The sequence below is a fragment of the Suncus etruscus genome, chromosome 8 (genome assembly GCF_024139225.1).
Source record: "Suncus etruscus isolate mSunEtr1 chromosome 8, mSunEtr1.pri.cur, whole genome shotgun sequence".
Classification (NCBI taxonomy): domain Eukaryota; kingdom Metazoa; phylum Chordata; class Mammalia; order Eulipotyphla; family Soricidae; genus Suncus; species Suncus etruscus.
Window position 1 is genome coordinate 1,655,096 of NC_064855.1, and position 20,189 is coordinate 1,675,284.

At 58.7% G+C, this 20,189-nt stretch overlaps 2 protein-coding genes across 2 annotated transcripts; one reads left to right on the forward strand and one right to left on the reverse strand.

Annotated features, from left to right (window-relative positions):
* Nucleotides 1-1,279: 1,279 nt before the first annotated feature.
* On the forward strand, nt 1,280-3,721 carry RNF187 (ring finger protein 187). Its single transcript, XM_049778987.1, has 7 exons — nt 1,280-1,293; nt 1,428-1,503; nt 1,568-2,000; nt 2,061-2,470; nt 2,817-2,909; nt 3,042-3,257; nt 3,513-3,721. The coding sequence occupies exons 1-7, from the start codon at nt 1,280-1,282 to the stop codon at nt 3,513-3,515; spliced, it is 1,245 nt and encodes a 414-aa protein (XP_049634944.1). The 3' UTR covers nt 3,516-3,721.
* Nucleotides 3,722-4,972: 1,251 nt separating this feature from the next.
* Nucleotides 4,973-11,978, reverse strand: ZNF496 (zinc finger protein 496). The gene is made up of 7 exons (XM_049778024.1): nt 10,864-11,978; nt 10,565-10,748; nt 9,162-9,241; nt 7,094-7,205; nt 6,899-7,006; nt 6,711-6,806; nt 4,973-5,730 (listed from the first exon to the last, which is right to left on the reverse strand). Exons 1-7 carry the CDS (start codon nt 11,251-11,253, stop codon nt 5,099-5,101), a joined length of 1,602 nt encoding a protein of 533 aa, XP_049633981.1. The 5' UTR covers nt 11,254-11,978; the 3' UTR covers nt 4,973-5,098.
* Between the last annotated feature and the right edge of the window lie 8,211 nt (nt 11,979-20,189).

Below are 20,189 nucleotides of genomic sequence, written 5' to 3' on the forward strand. Positions count from 1 at the left end.
CCCCCCGCCCCCATCACGAGGGACAGTGGGTTCTGAAGCCAAAGGGAAATGGGAATGGCAGGTTTCAACGGTCTCTCCTCCCATCTCCAACAAAGCCAAAGGAAGAGCGATTCTTGGGGCCGGAGAGATAGCATGGAGGGAAGGCGTTTGCCTTGCATGCAGAAGGACGGTGGTTCGAATCCAGGCATCCCGTAGGGTCCCCCGAGCCTGCTAGGAGCGATTTCTAAGCATAGAGCCAGGAGGAACCCCTGAGCGCTGCCGGGTGTGACCCAAAAAAACAAACAAAGAAACAACAACAAAGAAAGAAAAAGAAAAAGAAAGATGGATTCTTTCTAGAAGGCAGCAGGAAATGCAGTGGCTCCTTAAAGCCAAAAGGCAGACAAATGCAAGGAGGGAATAAATTGGTGAGAAAGCAAATACTAATCCTAGCAGATTGTTACAGTGTTCTCATCAGTCTCCTAATATCTTCTAATTAAGTACTGCTATTACTCCCTAATTATCCATCAGAACCCAGGGTTGTGGAAATCACTCGTCCCTGAATTGCCCCCTATTAAATTAATTCCTAATAAGCCGGGCTAATTTGCTTCCTTAATTCTTTTTTATTTTATTTTATTTTTGGTTTTTGGGCCACACCCGGTGGTGCTCAGGGGTTACTCCTGGCTGTCTGCTCAGAAATAGCTCCTGGCAGGCACGGGGGACCATATGAGACATCGGGATTCGAACCATCCACCTTTGGTCCTGGATCGGCTGCTTGCAAGGCAAACGCCGCTGTGCTATCTCTCCGGGCCCAATTCTTTTTTATTTTTTGACCACACACACCCTGCTGGCTTGGGCCAGCAGCCCCTCTTTCCAGCCTCTACACTGGCAATGCCCAGGGGACCCTGTGGGGATCAGAGGCTCAGTTGGCCACGTGCAAGGCAAGAGCCTTACTCTTTCTCTCTGGCCCTGCCCCATTAACTTTTCAGATAGAAACGTTAGAAATTCACATTTTTTCCAGCGTCCCCTCGGAAGCTCCATAGAAGTACAGAATCCTTGGCTTTATCCAGAGGTTCTGCATCAGACCCTGCATCTTGAAAAGATCGTCACTGGGCCGGAGAGATAGCATGGAGGTAGAGCGTTTGCCTTGCATGCAGAAGGACGGTGGTTTGAATCCCGGCATCCCATAGGGTCCTCTGAGCCTGCTGGGGGCGATTTCTGAGCGTAGAGCCAGGAGTAACCCTGAGCAAAGCCGGGTGTGACCCCTCCCCCCCAAAAAAAAGAAAAGAAAAAGGTCGTCACCATGCACAGAGCTCTGTGTGGTCCCGAGGCCATTTACCTTCTGATTTGAGCTCTAGATGTAGCATTATCTCCGAGTGCCAGCAAGAAACTCAATGTCCCACTTTTAGCCTGGTTCTGCTCCCTCAACCGCTCACTCACTGTCGTCACAGGTGCCAGCCAAAAAGCACAGATTTGAAGAAGCCCAAAGGGGAGGCCTTTGCCCTGGACAGCCAGAGCGGGAGCACGGTGGAGGAGAGCCAGAGGACCCCTCTTTTGGGTGACAAGTGATTGAATCTCCTCTTCATCCCAGGAGAGGGGGCCGGGCGGCCCAAAGGCATCGCCGCAAGTGGGCCTGGGGACGCTGCACGAGCCCGGGGGACTAGGCCCCCCGGCGGTGCGGTGCAGGGCGGTGCGCGTGGGCGTCTGCACGCGGGGAGGACCACGCAGGCCGCTCCCGGCCCCGCCCCGAGCCCGCGCGGGCCTGGAGCTGTCAGGTCCTAGCAGCTTACCAAAGCCCTGTAAGGCACCGCCGCCCAACGCAGCGTCGCTTCCACGCACGAATAGAATCGGCTGTGTTTGGAGCGAGGGTCCCTGGCGGAGATCCAGGCCTCGAGGGTCCGAGCCGTGGCCCCAGGGCGAAGCGCCGGGCTGCAGGCGTCAGGCCGAGGGGCGAGCATCCCTGCCAGGACCTGCCTGGAGCCTGCGGAGCGCGTCCCCCCCAGGACCGGGACTGGAGCGCTTAGGCCCGTCGGCCCGAGCTCTCCGCGGCCCTCGGCCTTGCTAGCACGTCCGGCCTCGCCCAGGGCCCTGCCACCTCGCCGCCCTGGCTGTCGCCGCCGGCCCCGCCGAGGCCGCCTGCGTCCTGTGCCAGCGCCAGCCCCGGGCGCCGGTGCGCGCCCACTGCGGCCACCGCTTCTGCCGGGCGTGCGTGCTGCGCTTCTGGGACGAGGACGACGCGGCCTTCCCGTGCCCCGAGTGCGCCCACGATGACTGGCAGCTCGCCCTGGAGCCCGGCCGGGCCCCGCTCAGCCGCCGCCTGCTGGCGCTCGAGGAGGCGGCCGCGGGGCCCGCGCGCGATGGCCGGGCCAGCGAGGCGGCGCTGCAGCTGCTCTGCCTCTCGGACACCGGCCCCCTGTGCACCTCCTGCCGCCGGGCCAACGACCCCGAGCCCCCCGGGTTCGAGCCGCGCTGGAGGAAGGCGCTGCGCGGCAAGGTGCGTGCGTGCGCCCTGGGCGCACGGTGCGCCCCGCGCGCTCTTGCAGCGTGGCCCAGGCCTCCGCGTGCGTGCGGGGATGCTCGGACCGTCCCTCCCGTGCCTGGGCCGCCCGCGAGGGTCGTCTGCTCACAGCCAGGGCACACGTTTCTGGCGCAGCGGGGTCTGCTTCTGCTCCATCCCGAGAGGGCGATGGAGAGGGGTCCCCGAGGCTGATGCGTTTTGGGGCTGCGCGCGGGCTGGGTGGGCGGGACGTGCCTTGCCTTACTCCCCTGCTTACCTGCACTGCGTTGGGTCCGGCCTCTGAGGCCCTCTGGGGGCGCCTCTTGACCCTCGCTTCCCCCAGGAGAGCAGGGAGTCCGTGGAGACCATGCGCAAGGACCTGAAGGATGCCCGGGATCTCCACGGCCAAGCTGAGTCTGCCGCCGCCGTGTGGAAGGCAAGTGGCCCAAGGGCAGTTTCTGGGTTCCCCCCCCCCAAATCTGGAGGTCCTTATCCTCCCACCCCTCCCTGCTGCGAGCTGGCCAGCCAGGAGGGTGTGCGCCGGGGACACAGGTGTCCCTTCCTGCAGAGCCACGTGATGGACCGGAGGAAGAAGACACTGACCGAATACCGGAGGCTGCGGGCCTTCTTCACCGAGGAGGAGCAGCGCTTCCTGCAGGAGGCAGAGCAGGGTGAGGGGGCTCCGGAGCCTGCCGAGCCCACCCAGCGCTTCGGCTCCCTGCTGCAGGCTGTCTTGGAGCTGGAGATGAGGCTCCGCAGCTTGGGCCTCGGCGTGCTGCTGCAGGTGGGGCGTCTGTTCCAGTGTGTCTGAGCATGCATTGGTGGGTGTGTACTGCAGCGTGCTGAGTGCCTGCTGCGTGGAGAGGGGGAACGTATGTGTCCCAGGGAGGAGGCAGCTTCATTCTTTCCCCACTGTCCTGCCTTCACCTCCTCCCAACTCTGGCAACCCTTCCTTCACTGTACCGTTCTCCCGCTATGAAATGGAGACGGAGATTAGGGTGCAAGCACAGGCCATCTTCCAGCCCCCTTCTCTCCACAGTGAGGTCTCCACACGCCAGCGCAAAGCGGAGGTGAGGCGCCACGACTCCTGCAGAAGCAGCAGCAGATCTTCCACCCTGCTTCACCCCGTCCGGGGGCCCCTGTCTGGTTGTCACCAGTTCCTCCATGTCCAGAGGCACGAAGCCCCTCCTTGCTGTACCCCTACCCACCAGCCCAGTGTTCCATCTCCTCATAAAGCTCTTGTGGCAACAGGTGCCTGAGGTCTGTCCACACCGTCACCATCACCCTCCCAGTCCCACATACAGGAAACCTGTAGGCACGTGGGACTGGGCATGTGCTGCTCACGCTTAGGGAGGGGTCAGGGAAATGTGCCCAAAGGTGAAGGATGAGCCCCAAAGGCCATCTCCCCACTTGCTGTCAGCAGTGGAGGGTCAGGGACCATGTTGTCAGGGAGTAGCTGGTCTGCGAGAGGAAGGCCCTCCCCTGCGGTAGCTCTGAAGCTCAGGAAAGCTTCAGACGTGGCTCATCGTCTCTCAGGATCCCCAGAGGTAGTCTGTGTCTCTGTGTGTGACGTGCATGTCAGTCTGTTCTGACATGAAGCCCATGACCCGCTAGGTCTCCACACCCCTGGTCAATCACTGCCTTACAGTGAGGAGTCCCTCTTCTCTGCCCTCAGAGGCATCAGTGCCAACTCACACAGACCAAGAATGAAATCTGAGCCAGGGATGGGGGATCCACCGAGGAAGGATGGGAACTCAGGAAGCTCCGGTGGAGATTCACCAGGCAGTTTTATTTCATCAGCTGCTCAGGGCAGGGGCTACTCTGGGCAGCGTTTGGGAAGCTAGAGCTTGGCAGGCGTGAGGCACAACAAACAGGACATCTTGGGACAAATTTGCGGGCCCGGTCCCAACGCCAAGGTGCCAGTTGATGGCAGACAGGGCGTAAATCTGCCTTCCCAGGTGTCAGCCAACTTGTGAAGGCCAAACTAGGTTTCAGTTGTTGGGCCAGGTTCCTTGCTTGGGCAGACTTGACAGGGGACATATGAAGGGGTGTGAGGAGACAGATCCTCAGGGGTCGCCAGGTAGTGGGGTACAGATCACTCTCCATGGTGGCCATGAGGCAGACCCTTGGCTTGTGGCAGAACAGAGCCACTCGCAGGCTGTTGGTGTGCAGGGCATTTCTTCAGCACCACACCTCTGCACAGGAATGAAGGGGAAAAAAAGACCCCCTCTGAAAGGGCTGGATAAATGCCCCGTGGCCTGAAGGTCACCTGCGACCGTGACTTAGACCCCAGGACAAGGGTGGGCAAGTTTGACACTGCTCCCTCTGTCCTCCTGCCCACCACAGCCCCGTGGCTGCACCTCATGGACAGATGAGACCCAGATGAGGATGACAGTCCCGACACCCAGAAACATGGCTACTTCTCTCCGGGACACACACGGCCAGCAGACCAGACTGTGCTCCTAGAGGGCCCACTCTGTGGATTCTACCTGAGGGGGGACTGGCCTGGGTTTCCCGGGCTGCACCTGTTGGGAGGCACCGTCCCCCGTGGGTGGGGTCACACCCGGCACATGGCTGTGCTCGCCCCCAGCGGTCACCCTGCCACCACCCACCCCCAGCGGACACTCAGTAAGAGTTGAGCGCCTGCTTGGAGCGGCGCTTCATGTGCAGCCGCTCGTGGCGGAGCAGGTTGTGGTTGTGCAGGAAGCGCTTGACGCAGTAGCGACACTTCAGGGGCCGGCTCGGGTCCTTGGTGTGGATCTGGCGGTGGCGCTCCAGGTGCTCGGGCCGCTGGAAGCCCTTTCCACACTGGCAGCACGAGAGCTGCACTGGGTCCTCCCCGGCCTGCGTGGGGGGCACGCACCGGTGCGCGTTGAGGTGCGCGCTGAGCCTGAAGCTCCGGCCGCAGACGCCGCACTCGAAGGGCTTGCGGGCCTCGTGGGTCTCCAGGTGGTCGTCCAGGCCCTCGCTGTCCCCAAACAGTTCCCCGCACACCGCGCACTCGTGGGGTGCCTCCTGCTCCCTCCGGCTGCGCAGGTGTCGGATGAAGTTCACTCGCCATCGGAAGACTTTGCCGCAGTTGGGGCACACGTAGGACTTGCGGGACGGCTGCGCCTCTGCGCCTGCCTTGTTGCCCCGCGTCCCCGAGGCGCAGTAAGGGTCCAGCTGTGAGTCCTCGTCCCCGGAGCTGGACAGCACGATCTCGATGCTCACCTCGTCGTCGGGGTCGTTCTGGGGGCACGGTGAGTTGGTCGTAGCTGCAAGAGAGCGGGCAGAGGGAGTCCGGAAATCGGGGTGGGGGCCTGACACTCTCTGTTCCCCCACCCAGTTCCCCTGGCTTCAAGTCCTTGCCTAACGCTGGAATTTTCCCTCTGAGAGCACCGACTTTCGCGGGCAAGGGCTGAGGGAGCACGGGCAGTGAGGGGCGGCTCTAGGTCCACGGTAGGAAGGCGATCACTGGACCCCATAACATTCGTCCCCTCTCTCAGCTCCTCGACACGGTGAGGAGGGGGGCTAGCAGCTCACACACATGCTCCCAGTACGGACACATGCTCCTAAGGTCACGCATGCTCACATCCATACATGCTTCTCATGATTGCGCTCACGTACACACCTCCGGACTCGTGCATGCTCACATTGGCTCCCAGGCTCATGCAAGCTGACATACGTGCTCTTAGAGTTCTTACATGCTCACATATAAGCCCCCAGGGGCTCACACACACTCACCGACATGCTCTCTGAAGCGCACATTTGTTCCCAGCAGCTCCTGTGTGGGCGGGCAACGCCCGGGAAGTGGGGGGGGGGGGGCACATCCTTGTGTGGTCAGTTGCAAACACACAGGGCCCTGAGGGGACCCCTTGGCCTTCCCGGGACAGTGCGGCAGAGGACAAGTCTTTCATTCCCATGGCCCTTTTTGCAGGGCCCTTCCAGCTCAGCCCCTGTTAACATCTCCCAGAGCATCCGGACATTGTGGGGAACACGGGGAAAAAGACACCTGCTCCATGACTGATGGCACAGACACCCTACAAAGGCACCCAGCTTCGCGGAACAGATGAAATGGGGGAGAAGCCAACAGCACAGGAAGGCCACAGGGCCAGAACGAGAGCACCTCTCGCTGTACACACAGCCATGTACGCCTAGATATACACGTAGCGAGCACACACTCACACCACATAGGCACATTTCACAGACAGGCACTCCCACTGATATACTCCCCCTGCCTCCCCCCTACCCATACCTTGGCAGGTGCCATGCTCGAGGGCCATCTGGGGGTCGCTCTGGACTTCAGGCACAGGTAGTTGGTCATCGCGCGCGCTCTCCTCCATAGGCAGGTCTTTGGGAAGCAAACAGAAACCCCCATTGGCGAAGCAGCCGCCGCCCAAGGGGGTGGAGGGCCCCTTAACTGGCTCCACCCGGGGCTCTCACCCGCATAGGAGATCTGGGGCACATCCTTCTCCTGCACCTCTGGCCACTCCGGAACCCGGGGCTCGTTCTCCTCACCCTGGGAGGGGAGCGGGAGGCCCATGGGGCCACCTGCTCAGAGAGGGGAGGACACGGCGTGTTAGGGCTGACCCAGGCAGGCAGAGTGAGAACTCCGGGGGTGGGGGGCTGGGGTCTTACTCGGCGGCAGGGTCATGCCACAGTCTTCCCCTATGATGAACTCTCCGTAGAAGCCAGTCTGCGCCGGGTCCAGCAGGGACCAGTCCTCTTGCGAGAAGCAGAGAATCATGTCCTTAAAGGGAGAGACCCAGTTCTGAGACCACAGGCCAGGACTGCCCAGACCCGATGACCAGCAGCAGTGAGCAGCATCCAGGCTGGGGAGCAGCAGGGAGGCGATGGGGGTGAGCCCAGGGACTCGGCCTCCAGAACGGTGAGAGCACCCACGCCAGGCCTCAGAGCCAGTACATTAGAGATGCTTCTCAGACCTGGAGCCTGAGGCTGCAGGGGCTGAAAAGTGAACAGTGCTTTAATCATCTCTGGAGGTACTCCACACAGTGCTTGGGAGACCTGCAGGGGCCCCCATGCCCCAAGGTGAAGGTGAAAAAATTCTTTGTATGATCAACCGCAAAGATCTTCCACATGGCATCTGCGGAAGATGGAGGGAGGGCGCTTGTCTTGCATGAGGCCAACTCACATGCAATCCCCAACATCCTACATGATCCCAAGCACTCCAGGAACGATTCCAAAGTGCAGAGCCAGGAGTAACCTCTGAGCATCTCCGGGTGTGACCCAAAACATAACAAAACAAAACAAGAGCCTCTGAGGAAACTTCCTGGGGATCAGACAGTTGCTTCAAGGGGCCAAAGAGTGTGACCGACAAGTGACTGCCTTAACTTGCGGGAGCTGAAGCCTTAGTACACAGGGTGAGTGCTTGCTTTGTACGTGGCCAACCAGAGTTTAATCACAGCACCCCATATGGTCCTCCAAGAACCGCCAGAAATGATTCCTGACTCTAGAGCCAGGAGTAGCCCTGAGCATAGGCAGGTATGGGCCTAAAATCAAAACCAAAACCAAAACCAACTTCCTTTTGGGCTGGAGAGAGGGTACAGTGGGTAGGGTGCTTGCCTTGTACACAAACATGGGTTTGATCCCTGACATCCCTTATGGTCCTCCAAGTACTCGAGTGATTCCTTAGTGCAAAGCCAGGAGTAATTCCTGAGCACCTGGGGTGCGACCCAAATCCAAAACAAACAAAACAAAACTAAAAAGAAACAGGAGAGAGAAAACATTTGGGCTTTATTTATTTTTGATATTTGGGATTTACGGCTGAACAGAGTTGAGCAGAATCCTTGAAAAGGACCTAGTCTGCTGAAAGCCCCGTAGTAGATTTTGTGCGGCCCCACGCTGAGCACCCCAGGAAAAAGGAAATGTTTGTAAAATGGGTCACAATGCCAAAGGGCTTTCAGAATCCGACAGGAAAGAAGCCAAACAAAACAAGAAAATGGTCCAAAGACTTGGGGCCAAAGCACAGTGGGGAGGGCGCAACTCAGCCCTGAGCCCTGAGCACTGATGTGGCCCCCAAACCAAATTATGCCAAGACAAAACAGCCCGCAAGCTCAAAGGGCAATTTTAGAAAGGTGGAGGGGGGGCAGTACACCTCAGGGAATGGTGCCTCCGATCCCTGTGAGTGAGGTACCTGGGTAATGTGCTGAAACCGGCACTGCTTAAACATGTTCGTTAAACATGGTTCATTAAACCAATTCAAGCGAAAACCACTGGTGACGAAGGAAGGAAGGGGCAGGTGGTTGCTGGTCCCAGAGAACCAAAAGGGCCACACACCAAAGTTCATGCACAAGATTGGGGTTCACCCTGCCCAGACAAGGAGCAGACACTCTGGGATTCCAGTAAGGAAGGAGTTTCCTGGCGGGCTGCAGAGGCCAAGGAAGCTGTGCCCATGGCCAGTCCAGAGCTCGTCTGTCCATGCATGAGTGAGGGACGAAGCACAGGAGTGGCCAGAGGCCATGGAGGGGTTACGGTTAAGCTGGAGCATGGGCCCATGGTTTTCAGGGTTATTACTTTCTGGCCAGCTATTTCCCATCCTGTGTCCAGCACTCGCCTTGAGTTACATTGCTGGAGCAGAGTCAAGAATGCCTAGAATACCACTGGGCCCCACCCATGGAAATTCAGGTCTCAGGTGGGCAGAGGGTCAGTGGGCCCAAGGTCCCTTCCAGGGCTGGGAGCCACTCACCGAGGGCAACTGCAGTGTGGCCTCCTGAGGTGTGTTCCTCGGGCTGGCAGGTTCAGGAAGGGCCAGACTGGTCTGTGGAGCTGAAACACAGGCAGAGTCCTGTATGCCTGGCGGGCCGGGGTGGCAGCACAGACCACAACGGTGGCCACAGATGGCTACTCTTGGCCACCTCTGCAGGGAAGAGCCATAGCATGGTGATCCTCAGGGTCCAGGGGACCCTCCTGGGATTGGGGAGGGGGTTGGATCCTGCTGTGGGACAGACAAACTCCTTGAACTACTGACATGGTATATAGCTCTGGGGCGGGGGGACACACTGTGCAACCACCTCGAAGTTCCTTGAGAGAAGTAGGTGGTGAGGTTGGTGGATGCTCAGGGCAATGTGAAAGACCTGGGACCTGCCAACCACTGTGGGGTTCATCGGGAGCCCCATCACCAGGGCCACAGGACTCGCCTAAGGCAAATGGGGAGTAGGGCTGCATTTGAAGGGGGCACACAGGTAATGTGCAGTCACAGTGGGGCCTAATCCCATAGGACTGTTCCTCTAAGCAGGAGCAGACAGAAGTGGGCAGCCCTGCCCCTAGGACTGGAGCTCCAGGACAGAGAGAATGAAAATGACACCCAGGTCACATGTGTGAGGCTTGCACAGGTGAGGGGTATGGGATATAGGTGTGATCTGTGCAGTTGTGGATAAAGTATTAATGTGTGCAGAGGTGAGGTGCGAAATGCATGTATAGGTGTGTGCGTGAGCTGGTGTGACATATGCAGATGTGAGGTGTATGTGGGTGAGGGTGGGAGATGACTCCTGGGTCAGGGGCTGGCTGCCTGGCTTCCTTCTGAGCAGGTGCAGTGAGTGTCAACTCTTGTCTGGGAAGATATATGCTCTGTGGGGACTCCAGCCGAGTCGGGGTGGGAGCTGGCTTTCCCCCTTTGCCCAAGAACCCCATAAAGGGCTGGAATATGTGCTCTGTGTGCTGGGACCCGAGTCTGAACCCCAGTACAAAGTGTCCCTCCCCTCACTGCACCCCAGGGATGGGCTCTGGGATATGCCACCAGGACATTCACATCTCATTTGTCTAGGGGTGTCCCGTGGGCCAGCTCCAGGGCTCACTCAAGGCACCAAGATTTCCTCTGTGGGGAACTCTGGGCCCTGGCGCGCAAAGCTCTACTTGGCCCTTTGAGCCACATCGTGGCTCAACCCCAAGACACCACCCTGTCCCGAAACCCTGCGGGACGATGAGGGCTGAGCAACACTCACGAGCCCTCCAGGACACCCAAACCTAAGCCCCGAAATTCAGCACAGAAAGATGAGAGGTGTAGCCGGGGACGGGGTCTGACATAAGAAAGGAAAGGAAGGAGTGAAGGGGACCTGCCAGGAGTCTGTGCACCCCAACCGAGCCCCATACCTGGGTCCCCGCTGGGCTGGCTGGGCGGCCTGCTAGGGAGCCCCAAGCCCTGTGTTGAGGCCGTGGCTGTGCCTTCCTGGCCCTTTGATGGGGGGCCCTGGGGCTCGGCCAGCAGCTGCTCCTGCTCCTGGTCTGGGGGACCGTCCCCGTCGTCAATCACCACAGGGTCCTCACAGTGTTTGAGCTGCAACCCAGAGAGAGCGTCGGGAGGGTGGCAGCTGTGTGGGGACTGGGGATGCCCCCTCTTGCCACCGTAAGTGCCCCAAGTAGGAGGCCAGGACTGCCCACCGCCTGCTCACCCACTGCCAGGGCCTGCCCGGCTCTCGCTCCAGCGCCTCCACGGCCGCCACCGCCTGGTCACCGCTATCGGGCTCCTGCGCACGCACCCACCCCTGGACCTCCCGCGGCAGCACGCCCAGGAACTGCTCGAGCACCAGGCACTCCAGGATCTGCTCCTTGGACAGCCGGTCCGGCCGCAGCCAGCCCCGGCACAGCTCCCAAAGCCGCTGCAGCGCCTCTCGGGGGCCGGCGGCCTCCTGGTAGCGAAAGCGTCGGAAGAGGCGGCGGGAGCACTCGGGGCTCGGCAGCCCCTCCACCGGGCTGGGGCTCTCTCCCGGTGGGCCCCTCATCTTCTGGGGCTCCTCGCTCTCCTTCGGAGCCAAGACCCGGGGACACAGGGCCGTGGGCATGTCGCTCTGGGTGGGTGTGTGCTGTCAAAGCCTAGTTCCAAACAGAAGCTCTGCTGCTGGGGCGGCCTGGTAGTGGTGGTGGTGGTGGTGGTGGTGCCGGGGTTGGGGGGCTGCACTTTGCAGCCGGCCCCCCGAGATCTGGGAGAAGGAAGGCTGTCCCTGGGCGCTGAGCCCTCCCGCAAGGCCTAAGCGCGCACCAGCAGCCCGCAGGCAGGCCACACGGTCGAGACTTTAGTGCCCACGTCCAGTCCTTGCTGTCCGGGCCTTCGGCAGAGTGAGCTGAAAGACAAGGTCGGGAGCACAGCTCGGTGGGGAAGAGAGGGAAGGAGGGACGGGCGGGGGGCTGGACGGACAGCACCCAGCACGCAGGACCACACTGGGGCCGGGGTGCAAGTCCCACCCAGCGCCTCTGGAGAGCACCGGGGGGGGGGGCGGGTGACCCCATCCACGCTGGAGTGGGCGGGAAGGCGCAAGCAGGTAGGTAGGAATCAAGCCACCCCTTCCGAGTTTTCCTGCCCTGGGGAGAGGAGCAGCTCCGACGGCACATGGGCAAGGGGATTTGCAGGATTCGGCGCGCCCTGCACGATCTGGACCACCTGCCCGGCTTGGGGCTCCGCTGGGGCGCACGGCTGGGCTTTCCCCAAGCTCTGGGCCCATCGGGGGGCACCCGGGGGCTCTCGCGGGGCCTTCGGAGGGGACCCTAGCCCTGGGTCGCAGAGAGGAGGGGAGGGAAGGGCTGCCCGCGCCCCAGCGCCCGTGCGCTCCTGGCTCCTTGGCGCGCCCGGGTCCTCACCGAACCTCCCCGGCTCGGGCTCGGGCTCGGGCTCGGGCTCGGGCTCGGGCTCGGGCTCCAGCCCCGGCCCCGCAGCAGCATCGTCCGGCGCGCCCGGGCCCAGGAGGCGGCGCCCTCCAGCTCGTCCGCAAGGCTCGTCCGGCTGCAACTGGGCGGGAAGGAAGGCGCCTGCAAGACACAGCGCACCGGCTCGCCCCAGCCGCGGCCCGGGGGTCCTCGGGGAGTTCGGGGTCCCCGGGAGCGCAGGCGGGGGTGCGGACCCCGAGCCCCCACTCACCGCCGGGCGCGTCCCCTTCGGGCCCGCAGGCCTGGCCGCCGCCGCCGGAGCGCGCCGGACGCGCAGGAAAGGAAAGGCAAGGCCGGGCCAGGCCAGGCCGGAGCCCCGCGCGCCCCGCGCTCCCCCGGGACACTTCCTGCTCCGCTCTAGGCCCGCGGAGGCCGCGCTCGGCATCTCAGTGGTTCCCTCCCCGCCCCCGGACCAGGCGAGGTGTGCGCGGGGGTGACACCCGACACCCCCGGACCGCCCCCCGCGCGCGCGCCCCGGGCGCACGGCTCGGCCGGCTCGGCTCGCCTAGGCTAGGCTCGGGGCGCGCGCCGACGGGGCGGGCCGGGCCGGGCCGGGCCGGGCCGGGCGCAGCGGCTCCCCGGGGTCTCCTCCAGGAAGTCCGCATACCCGAACCCCGGCCCCGAGCCCCGTCTTCTGCGTCCCCGTCACCCCCGGGCCCCTCCGCAGAGGCGGCGGGACGGAGCGCGCTGCGACGGCTGCGAGGGACTGAGTGTCCCTTCTTGGGGAAGGAAGGTAGGGAGGTGACTCGTGCAACGGGGCGCAAGCGGGTCAGGTTGTTTTGAGGAGCACCCCCTTTTCATGCTGGCTGGCTCTCTCGCGCAACGGGGTGCAAGCAGGTCAGGAGGGTTTGAGGACCCCCCCCTTCAGGCTGGCAACGGGGTACAACAGGTCAGGTGGGTTTGAGGACTCCCCCTTTCAAGCTGGCTGACTCTCATACAACGGGGTCTCATACAACAGCAGGTCAAGGGCTTTGAGGACCCTCCCCCCTTTTCAGGCTGGCTGAGTAGCGCAACGGGGTGCAAACAGGTCAAATGAATGGGAGGACCCTCCCCTGTTCAGGCTCTGGTTGCCTTACTCCCCAAGAAGCTGGTGGCACGGAGCAGGAGGAATGTGGAGGGACAGACCAGGCCACTGACACTGTGGAGTGAGTTCCCAGGATCACTTCCAGCTCCCCAGAGCCTGTGGGGTTGGGGCGTCTGGGCCACAAAAGGAAAGAAGAAAGCCCAGAGGGCAGCTGTGCTTGGTGGTTTTGGACATGCACAGAGGGAGTTAAGAGGCCCCGATCTGGCACCTCCACATCCAGCAGAGATTGAGGTTCCCTCCTCCTGAGGTGCCCTGAGTGAGGGGACTGAACTGCTGGCCAAGACACCAGAGCCCCTCTCGGGAATGACTCTAGTCCCCACTGAACGCCCCTTGGGCCCATGTGTCAGGTTTTTCGTGCCACCCCTCCTCACCTGGTAGGCAACTGTTTTGGAAACTAGCCCTTGGCCAGGTTTGTGGGGGTCCAGCCTTAGGGGGAAGGTGCACATACTAGAATGGGGAAGGGGTGAAGACCACCCCCCCTGGCTGGGGTGCGCTGTCTGTAGGTATGCCGTTGAGTGCTGAGTCTAGACGCAAAGACCATGCCCTGGGGCTGGAGAGAGAACAGTGGGGAAGGCTCTTATATTTTACACAGCCGACTTGGGTTCCATCCCAGGAGACCCTCCGGTCCCTGGAGCACCACCAGGAGTGATCCCAAAGACTAGAGCAAGAGTGACCCCCTAAATATCACCGGGTGTGATGTACCCCTTGCCAAAATTACCCCACAGATTCTGGCCTGGCAGTTTTCAGAGCCTCATCTAGACCTGCATGTGGGCTTGCTTGGTAAATAAGGGTCTTTCCCGCACTTCACTTCAGGAGTCTGTCGTCCTGGAGCCCTGTTTGTAGGGCCATCATGCTGGGACACACACAGGCTTCCTCGGCTGTTCTGGCTTTGGGCAAGGCAAGCACTTAAGCTGGGTTCCAGCTCTGACCCTACTGTGTTTCAAAATGGAAACCACCTTGAATTACCAAGTTACTCTTTTTCAGTTTGTTTCGTTTTTGAAGTTAATATGGGAATTTTGGGGATTCTGAATTGAGACCACGAGCACAGAAGGATCTGCCAAGGCTGTGGCATGCTCTGTTGACTCTGCTTCTCTCCTTGCCAGGGACTACCCGTCTCTAGAATTCCAGAGCCTTCCTAGTGCTAGGCTGGCCCCTCGGAGTTCCCCAGAACCCCACTGTGCCAGCAGGAGCTTGAGACTAGCTTTCCTGCATTGGGATGCCTTTCTTCCTCCAGAGATACCTGCAAGCCTAGCGCACTCTGCTGCCCTTTGTTACGAGGGGACTTTGGAAAGATCTGAGCCAGGCTGATTGCCGGACTAGCTCCGGGGTGCAGGGGTTGTGGGGGGTGCAAAGGTACAGAACCTGCAAGAAAGGCCTTCCAAGCACTGCAGCCTGGGTGGATCCAGCACTGTGTCATGAGCACAGGCCCATGACAACCTGTGGCCACATAAAGCCTCTTGACTGGGGCCACAGGTCTGGAGATTTCTTTTCTTTTCTTTTTTTTTTGGGGTCACACCCGGTGGTGCTCAGGGGTTACTCCTGGCTGTCTGCTCAGAAACAGCTCCTGGCAGGCACGGGGGACCATATGGGACACCGGGATTCGAACCAACCACCTTTGGTCCTGGATCGGCTGCTTGCAAGGCAAACGCCGCTGTGCTATCTCTCCGGGCCCCAGGTCTGGAGATTTCTGAACCTTCGAGAAGAGTGAAGTCAGTCTGCCCAGCCAAACCCTGTATGCAACGTGGGTCCCTGTCTTTGAGAGGTGCTATGAGGAGACAAGGAGAAGCCTCTTGAGAGAGAGTTCAGAGGGCTGAGCAAATATTTTGCACACAGGAGACTCAGGTTCAATTCCTGGCTTCACCTGGTCCACTAAGCAACAAAAAGAGTCACCCCTGAGCCCCAAACCTGAAGCAAAAGAAGCCAGGAGCAGTTTGGGCGTGGGCCTGCATTGGTGTGGTCGGAGTGCTGCAACAGACAGCTTTGCCGAAGAAGCTGTTCCAAGCCACATGGCCACTGTTCTCCAGCAGTCGGGCCAACAACACCAGGGCTGTGCCCACAGGGCATGGCATGGGAGGGAGGCAGGGTTTGAGGCAGCACCCTAGGGCTAGGACCCAGGCCTACCCTGAGAGCAGCTGGTTTCACCCATGGTCATGCTAGACAGGAAACAGCAGTCCCAGGTGTGCTACTGCTGGGGCGGGGGTTTGTTGTTTGTGTTCGGGACACACCCAGGGGTGCTCTGGGATCACTCCTGGCATGCTTGGGGCTGTGGAACCAAACGGGGTGCCAAGGATGAAGGAATGAATGGAAGCCACTTTTTTGTTTGTTTGTTTTTGGGACCACACCTGGCTGTGTTCCTCTTGGCTCTGTGCTCAGAAATTATTCCTGGGGCCAAGCGGTAGGGCATTTGCCTTGCATGTGGCAGACCCGGGAGGGACCCTGTTTGATTCCTGGCATCCCATATGGTCCCCTAGCCTGCCAGGGGCGATTTCTGAGTGCAAGGCCAGGAATGACTCTTGAGTGCCGCTAGGTGTGGCTCAAAAACCAATCCATCAATAAATAAAGTTTTTTTAAAAAACAGAACTTATTCCCAGCAGGCTTTGGGGACCTTTTGGGATGCTGAGGACTGAACCAAGGTCTGCTCGTGGAAGGCCCCACCTGCTGTGCTATCAGGCCTCAGGGCAACCACTTGCATTCTGCTGCATTATTTTAGGGCTTGAATTCTAAAAAGCCTGAAAGACTATATTGCCCTTAGGCCTGATCTCTCTGTCTGTGGACCTTCCACCTGCTTTACTTCCTGACGGCCATCTGCAAGTGGAAGGGATGCTGATTCTGGAAACTCACTGTACCCCCAGGCAGAGGCAGGCTGCTGTGAGTCTGAGTACTGTATCAGGGGGTACCCACCACACCCTAGACTCTCCCCAGCTCTTACATTTCTGGGGGAACTCTTCAAGGTGCCCAAAGTTGAAAGTTGATTCACTTCTAGGTATTGTGCTGCTCAGGGGTGTAGGCAGTCCAGCCCCCATGAAATGTACTAAACACAAAACAGGGTGTCTCTATGTGTGTATGTGTCCATATGGGAGTGAGTATGTTTGATGTTTTGTAGGGACAGAAGAAAATTTCTTTTAATTTTTTTCCTGTTTTTTTTTTTGTTGTTGTTGTTGTTATTTGTTTTTTTTTGGGGGGGGGCTCACTCAGTGGCACTCAGGCCTTACTCTTGGCTATGCACTCAGAAATCACTCCTAGCAGGCTCGAGGGACCATATGGAATTCCGGGGATCGAACATAGGTTCATCCTGGGTCAGCCGCATGCAAGGCAAACACCCTACTGCTGTGCTATCGCTCCGGCCTCCTCTTCTTTTCTATCTAGAAGTGAGCCAGCCCTCTGCTTTCAGGCCTTCTTCGGTCAGACTGTGGCTATTTGGTGGCATGCGAAAGGAGTCAAAGGCTTTACTTTCCCATAAATTAGGAAAGAGAAATGGCATTTGTGTAAGCTCCAACATGTGAGGCACTGAGCTGAAATTGGGCCCTCGCCCAGCTCCCCTAAACTTTCGGGGCCTAGAAGCAGGAAAATTCCCAGGACAGAGGGGCCTGTTCAGGGACAACCTTTGCACTGGAGCAAGCTCTGTCTCTTCGGGCCAATAGCAGAGACTGGGTGCTTCCCCCCTGAGAGATGCCCCCAGGTCCGGCTGCTGTTCATTGCTTCCCTCAAGTCCCGAGGGAGAGGGTCACTGGTCCTGTAAGAGATGTAGGTCTGCGCCAGCCAAAGCCTCCCCTTCATTTCCACAGTTACAGCAAGGCCCCAGGTCCTGTCAGCACCTTCTGATGGCATATCCACCCGTTTCTGGTGGAACCTTCTGGATAAGCCTTTGCAAGTCTGCCACTTACTTTAGGGGTGGCTGCCAAAAATTTACCTCATCTCCTAAAGTCAACTCGATTTCTAAATATTTGAAGAGCCACACCTGGTAGAGCTCAGGGCTTAGCCTTGGCTCTGTGCTCTGGACCCTAGGGAGATGCTCAGGGACCAAACGTGGTGCTGGGGGTTAAACTGGTGTTGGGGGCCAGAGCGATAGCACAGTGAGTAGGGCGTTTGCCTGCATGCAGCCGACTAAGATTCTGGCATCCCCGGAGCCTGCCAGGAGGGATTTCTGAGAGCAGAGCCAGGAGTAACCCCTAAGCGCCACTGGGTGTGGGCCCAAAACAAACAAAAAATTGGAAGAGAAAGCAGTTGGGGCAAGTGGATTGGGCTTGAACTTCACATTCAGGTGGAATGTAGGCCTCTAGGCCCAGAAGCACCCCTTTCTAAGATTTAATTAACACATCTTTGTTACTGAACAGTGCTAATTGTTCTAATGGCTGGCCTTCCTTTTTTTTTTTTTTTTTTTTGGATTTTGGGCCACACCGGGCAGTGCTCAGGGGTTACTCCTGGCTGTCTGCTCAGAAATAGCTCCTGGCAGGCACGGGGGACCATATGGGATGCTGGTATTTGAACCAACCACCTTTGGTCCTGGATCGGTTGCTTGCAAGGCAAACTCTGCTGTGCTATCTCTCCGGCACCTCTAATGGCCTTCTAGGCAAGGTTCACAGATACCTGAGTGTTCCCTCAGGATTGAAAGCCCTCAGCCTTCAGGCTCTGAATCTGCTTTCCCTAGAACAAAGCCTCAGGGCCTCCATCAACTTCCTGGGTTCACCTCTGGCTTCAAAGTTGGGGAAAGAATCCCTAACCACTCTGCATACTGGAGGCCTGGGTCCCTTCTGCACACCACAGGGTCTCTGGAGTATAGCCAGGGACAATCCTCGAGCACTACAACGTGAGTAGCCCTTGAACACCACTGGGTGAGGTGTCCAAAGAGCCACAAATAAGATCGAAAGGGCAGGAGGAAACTGGGGACAATTGGTGGAGGGAAGTAGACACTGGTGAAGGGGTAGGTAGGTGTTGGAATTTTGTAAGCTTGGAACTGAGTCATGTAACTCATGATGATTCAGTTTTGACTTTTTTGTTTGTTTTGTTTTTTGGGCCACACCCGGTGACAGTCTGGGTTACTTCTGGCTCTGCCTCAGAAGTCACTCCTGGGGCCCGGAGAGATAGCACAGCGGTGTTTGCCTTGCAAGCAGCCGATCCAGGACCAAAGGTGGTTGGTTCGAATCCCGAATCCCGGTGTCCCATATGGTCCCCCGTGCCTGCCAGGAGCTATTTCTGAGCAGACAGCCAGGAGTAACCCTGAGCACTGCCGGGTGTGGCCCAAAAACTAAAAAAAAAAAAAAAAGAAGTCACTTCTGGCAGGCTCGGGGGACCTTAAGGGATGTTGACCTTAAGGGAATTAAGCCTGGGTCAGCGGTGGTGTGCAAGACAAATGCCCTACCTGCTGTGTTATTGCTCCAGCCCTTCAATGGACTTTTTTTTTTTTGCTTTTTGGGCCACACCCGGTGAAGATCAGGCGTTACTCCTGGCTATGTGCTCAGAAATTGCTTCTGGCTTTGGGACCATAATGGGAGTGTGGGGATTGAACCAAGGTTTATCCTGGATCAGCCACGTGCAGGCCAAATGCCCTACTGCTGTGCTATTGCTCCGGCCCCATCAATGAGCATTTTTTAAATACAATAAAAACTCAAAAAAAAAATGAAGTTTATCTTGAGCAACTCTGGGGCAGGCAGGTGTGTTCAACTGGCCTCATGAGTCAAGTTTGGAATCTGACTGGTAAGGCAAATCTTGGCCTCGTCAGGCCTGTGTAATGAAAATATATCCACAAGGGCAGGAGAGATAGCACATTTGCCTTGCATGCAGCCGATCCGGGACCAACGGTGGTTTGAATCCCGGCATCCCATATGGTCCCCCGAGCAAGTCAGGAGTGATTTTTGAGTGTAGAGCCAGGAGTAACTCCTGAGTGCTGCTGGATGTGACCCCCAAAATACTCCAAAATAATATCCATGAGTTGGGTGAGACTCCCAGGCACTGTGCTTCCAACCCCTTTAGGTGGACAGGTCTGATGAAGCAGGGTAGTGGAGGAGAAATACTACACAGCGGTCAGGAAAGAGATTCAATGGAGTTAGTCTACTTTTTCCTAGAGGCGTTTCTCTGCCTTAAGTCTCCCTGCCTTGGGCTCTTTGTGCAGAGCCCAAAGCCAACCTCCTTTCTCTATTCAAATCAACTCCCAATCCCAGGTGGGTTTTTACATCTCAAAGGAAGGTTAGGGAAGAAGGAAGTTGGGCGAAACACTTTTGTTTAGGCTTTTACCTAGATTCACCTGCAGGGCCCTGCTTTAGTGCTCTGCATGGATATGAAAAGGACGGACGGGCTAAAGGCTCCTGAAGGTCCTGCAGCTCCATGCAAAAAACTGCAGCTTGGGGAAAAGAGTTTCCCACAGCAGTGCTGTTTCTTGGCCAGCCCTGGTCCAGGGAAAGGTCCAGATGCCGCCACAGCCTAGCAGTGCCATGCTGGGGATGGTCACCAGAATACAGGGGATGGAACCGGACAGTGCTGCCTCTGTGCAGACTGTGAGAACGCCCCCAGGAGCTCACCCCTCAACAAAGACCCCCGTTGCTCAAATCCATTTCTGCCTTTGCATCTTTTATTCTGCCACCTCATAGCTACCTTTCAGTATCCACAGTACTGAGGGCACCGCCGGGCACTACCGAGGGTGGTAAGCACGGAGCAATGCTAGGAGTGGCATCCGCTGTTCTGGGGGTGGAACCTGCAGTGCCCAGGAGCTGTGGGCAGCTGGCTCACACTCAGCTTCTTCGGGTCATCGGGCACAGGCAGCAGCGGTGTCCCTGAGTATGTCCTCTGGTCCCACTCACTGCTGCCACTAAACACCAGGTCCTGTCCCCACCCCCCACCCCGTGACCCTGCATGCCCAGGGGCCAGGAGCTGCAGTTGGGACACAGGCAGACACTCTGGGGTTGTCAGGGCCCGGGAGTTTATCTCTTTCCTATCCACCAGCCATGCAGCACGGGGAGGGCATGCCTGGTCTTGCCCAAGACTGCAGGGACGGAATTG

Bases quoted from the DNA above. Each gene is read 5' to 3' on its own strand.
- ZNF496 (XM_049778024.1), bottom strand. From the start codon at position 11,253: ATGCCCACGGCCCTGTGTCCCCGGGTCTTGGCTCCGAAGGAGAGCGAG. The intron at 10,749-10,863 runs GTGAGCAGGCGG...TCTGGGTTGCAG, and splicing joins CGGGCAGGCCCTGGCAGTGG to CTCAAACACTGTGAGGACCC. The intron at 7,007-7,093 runs GTAAGACCCCAG...CTCTCTGAGCAG, and splicing joins TGGCATGACCCTGCCGCCGA to GTGGCCCCATGGGCCTCCCG.
- RNF187 (XM_049778987.1), top strand. The intron at 2,471-2,816 runs GTGCGTGCGTGC...CGCTTCCCCCAG, and splicing joins GGAAGGCGCTGCGCGGCAAG to GAGAGCAGGGAGTCCGTGGA. The intron at 2,910-3,041 runs GCAAGTGGCCCA...CCCTTCCTGCAG, and splicing joins CTGCCGCCGCCGTGTGGAAG to AGCCACGTGATGGACCGGAG.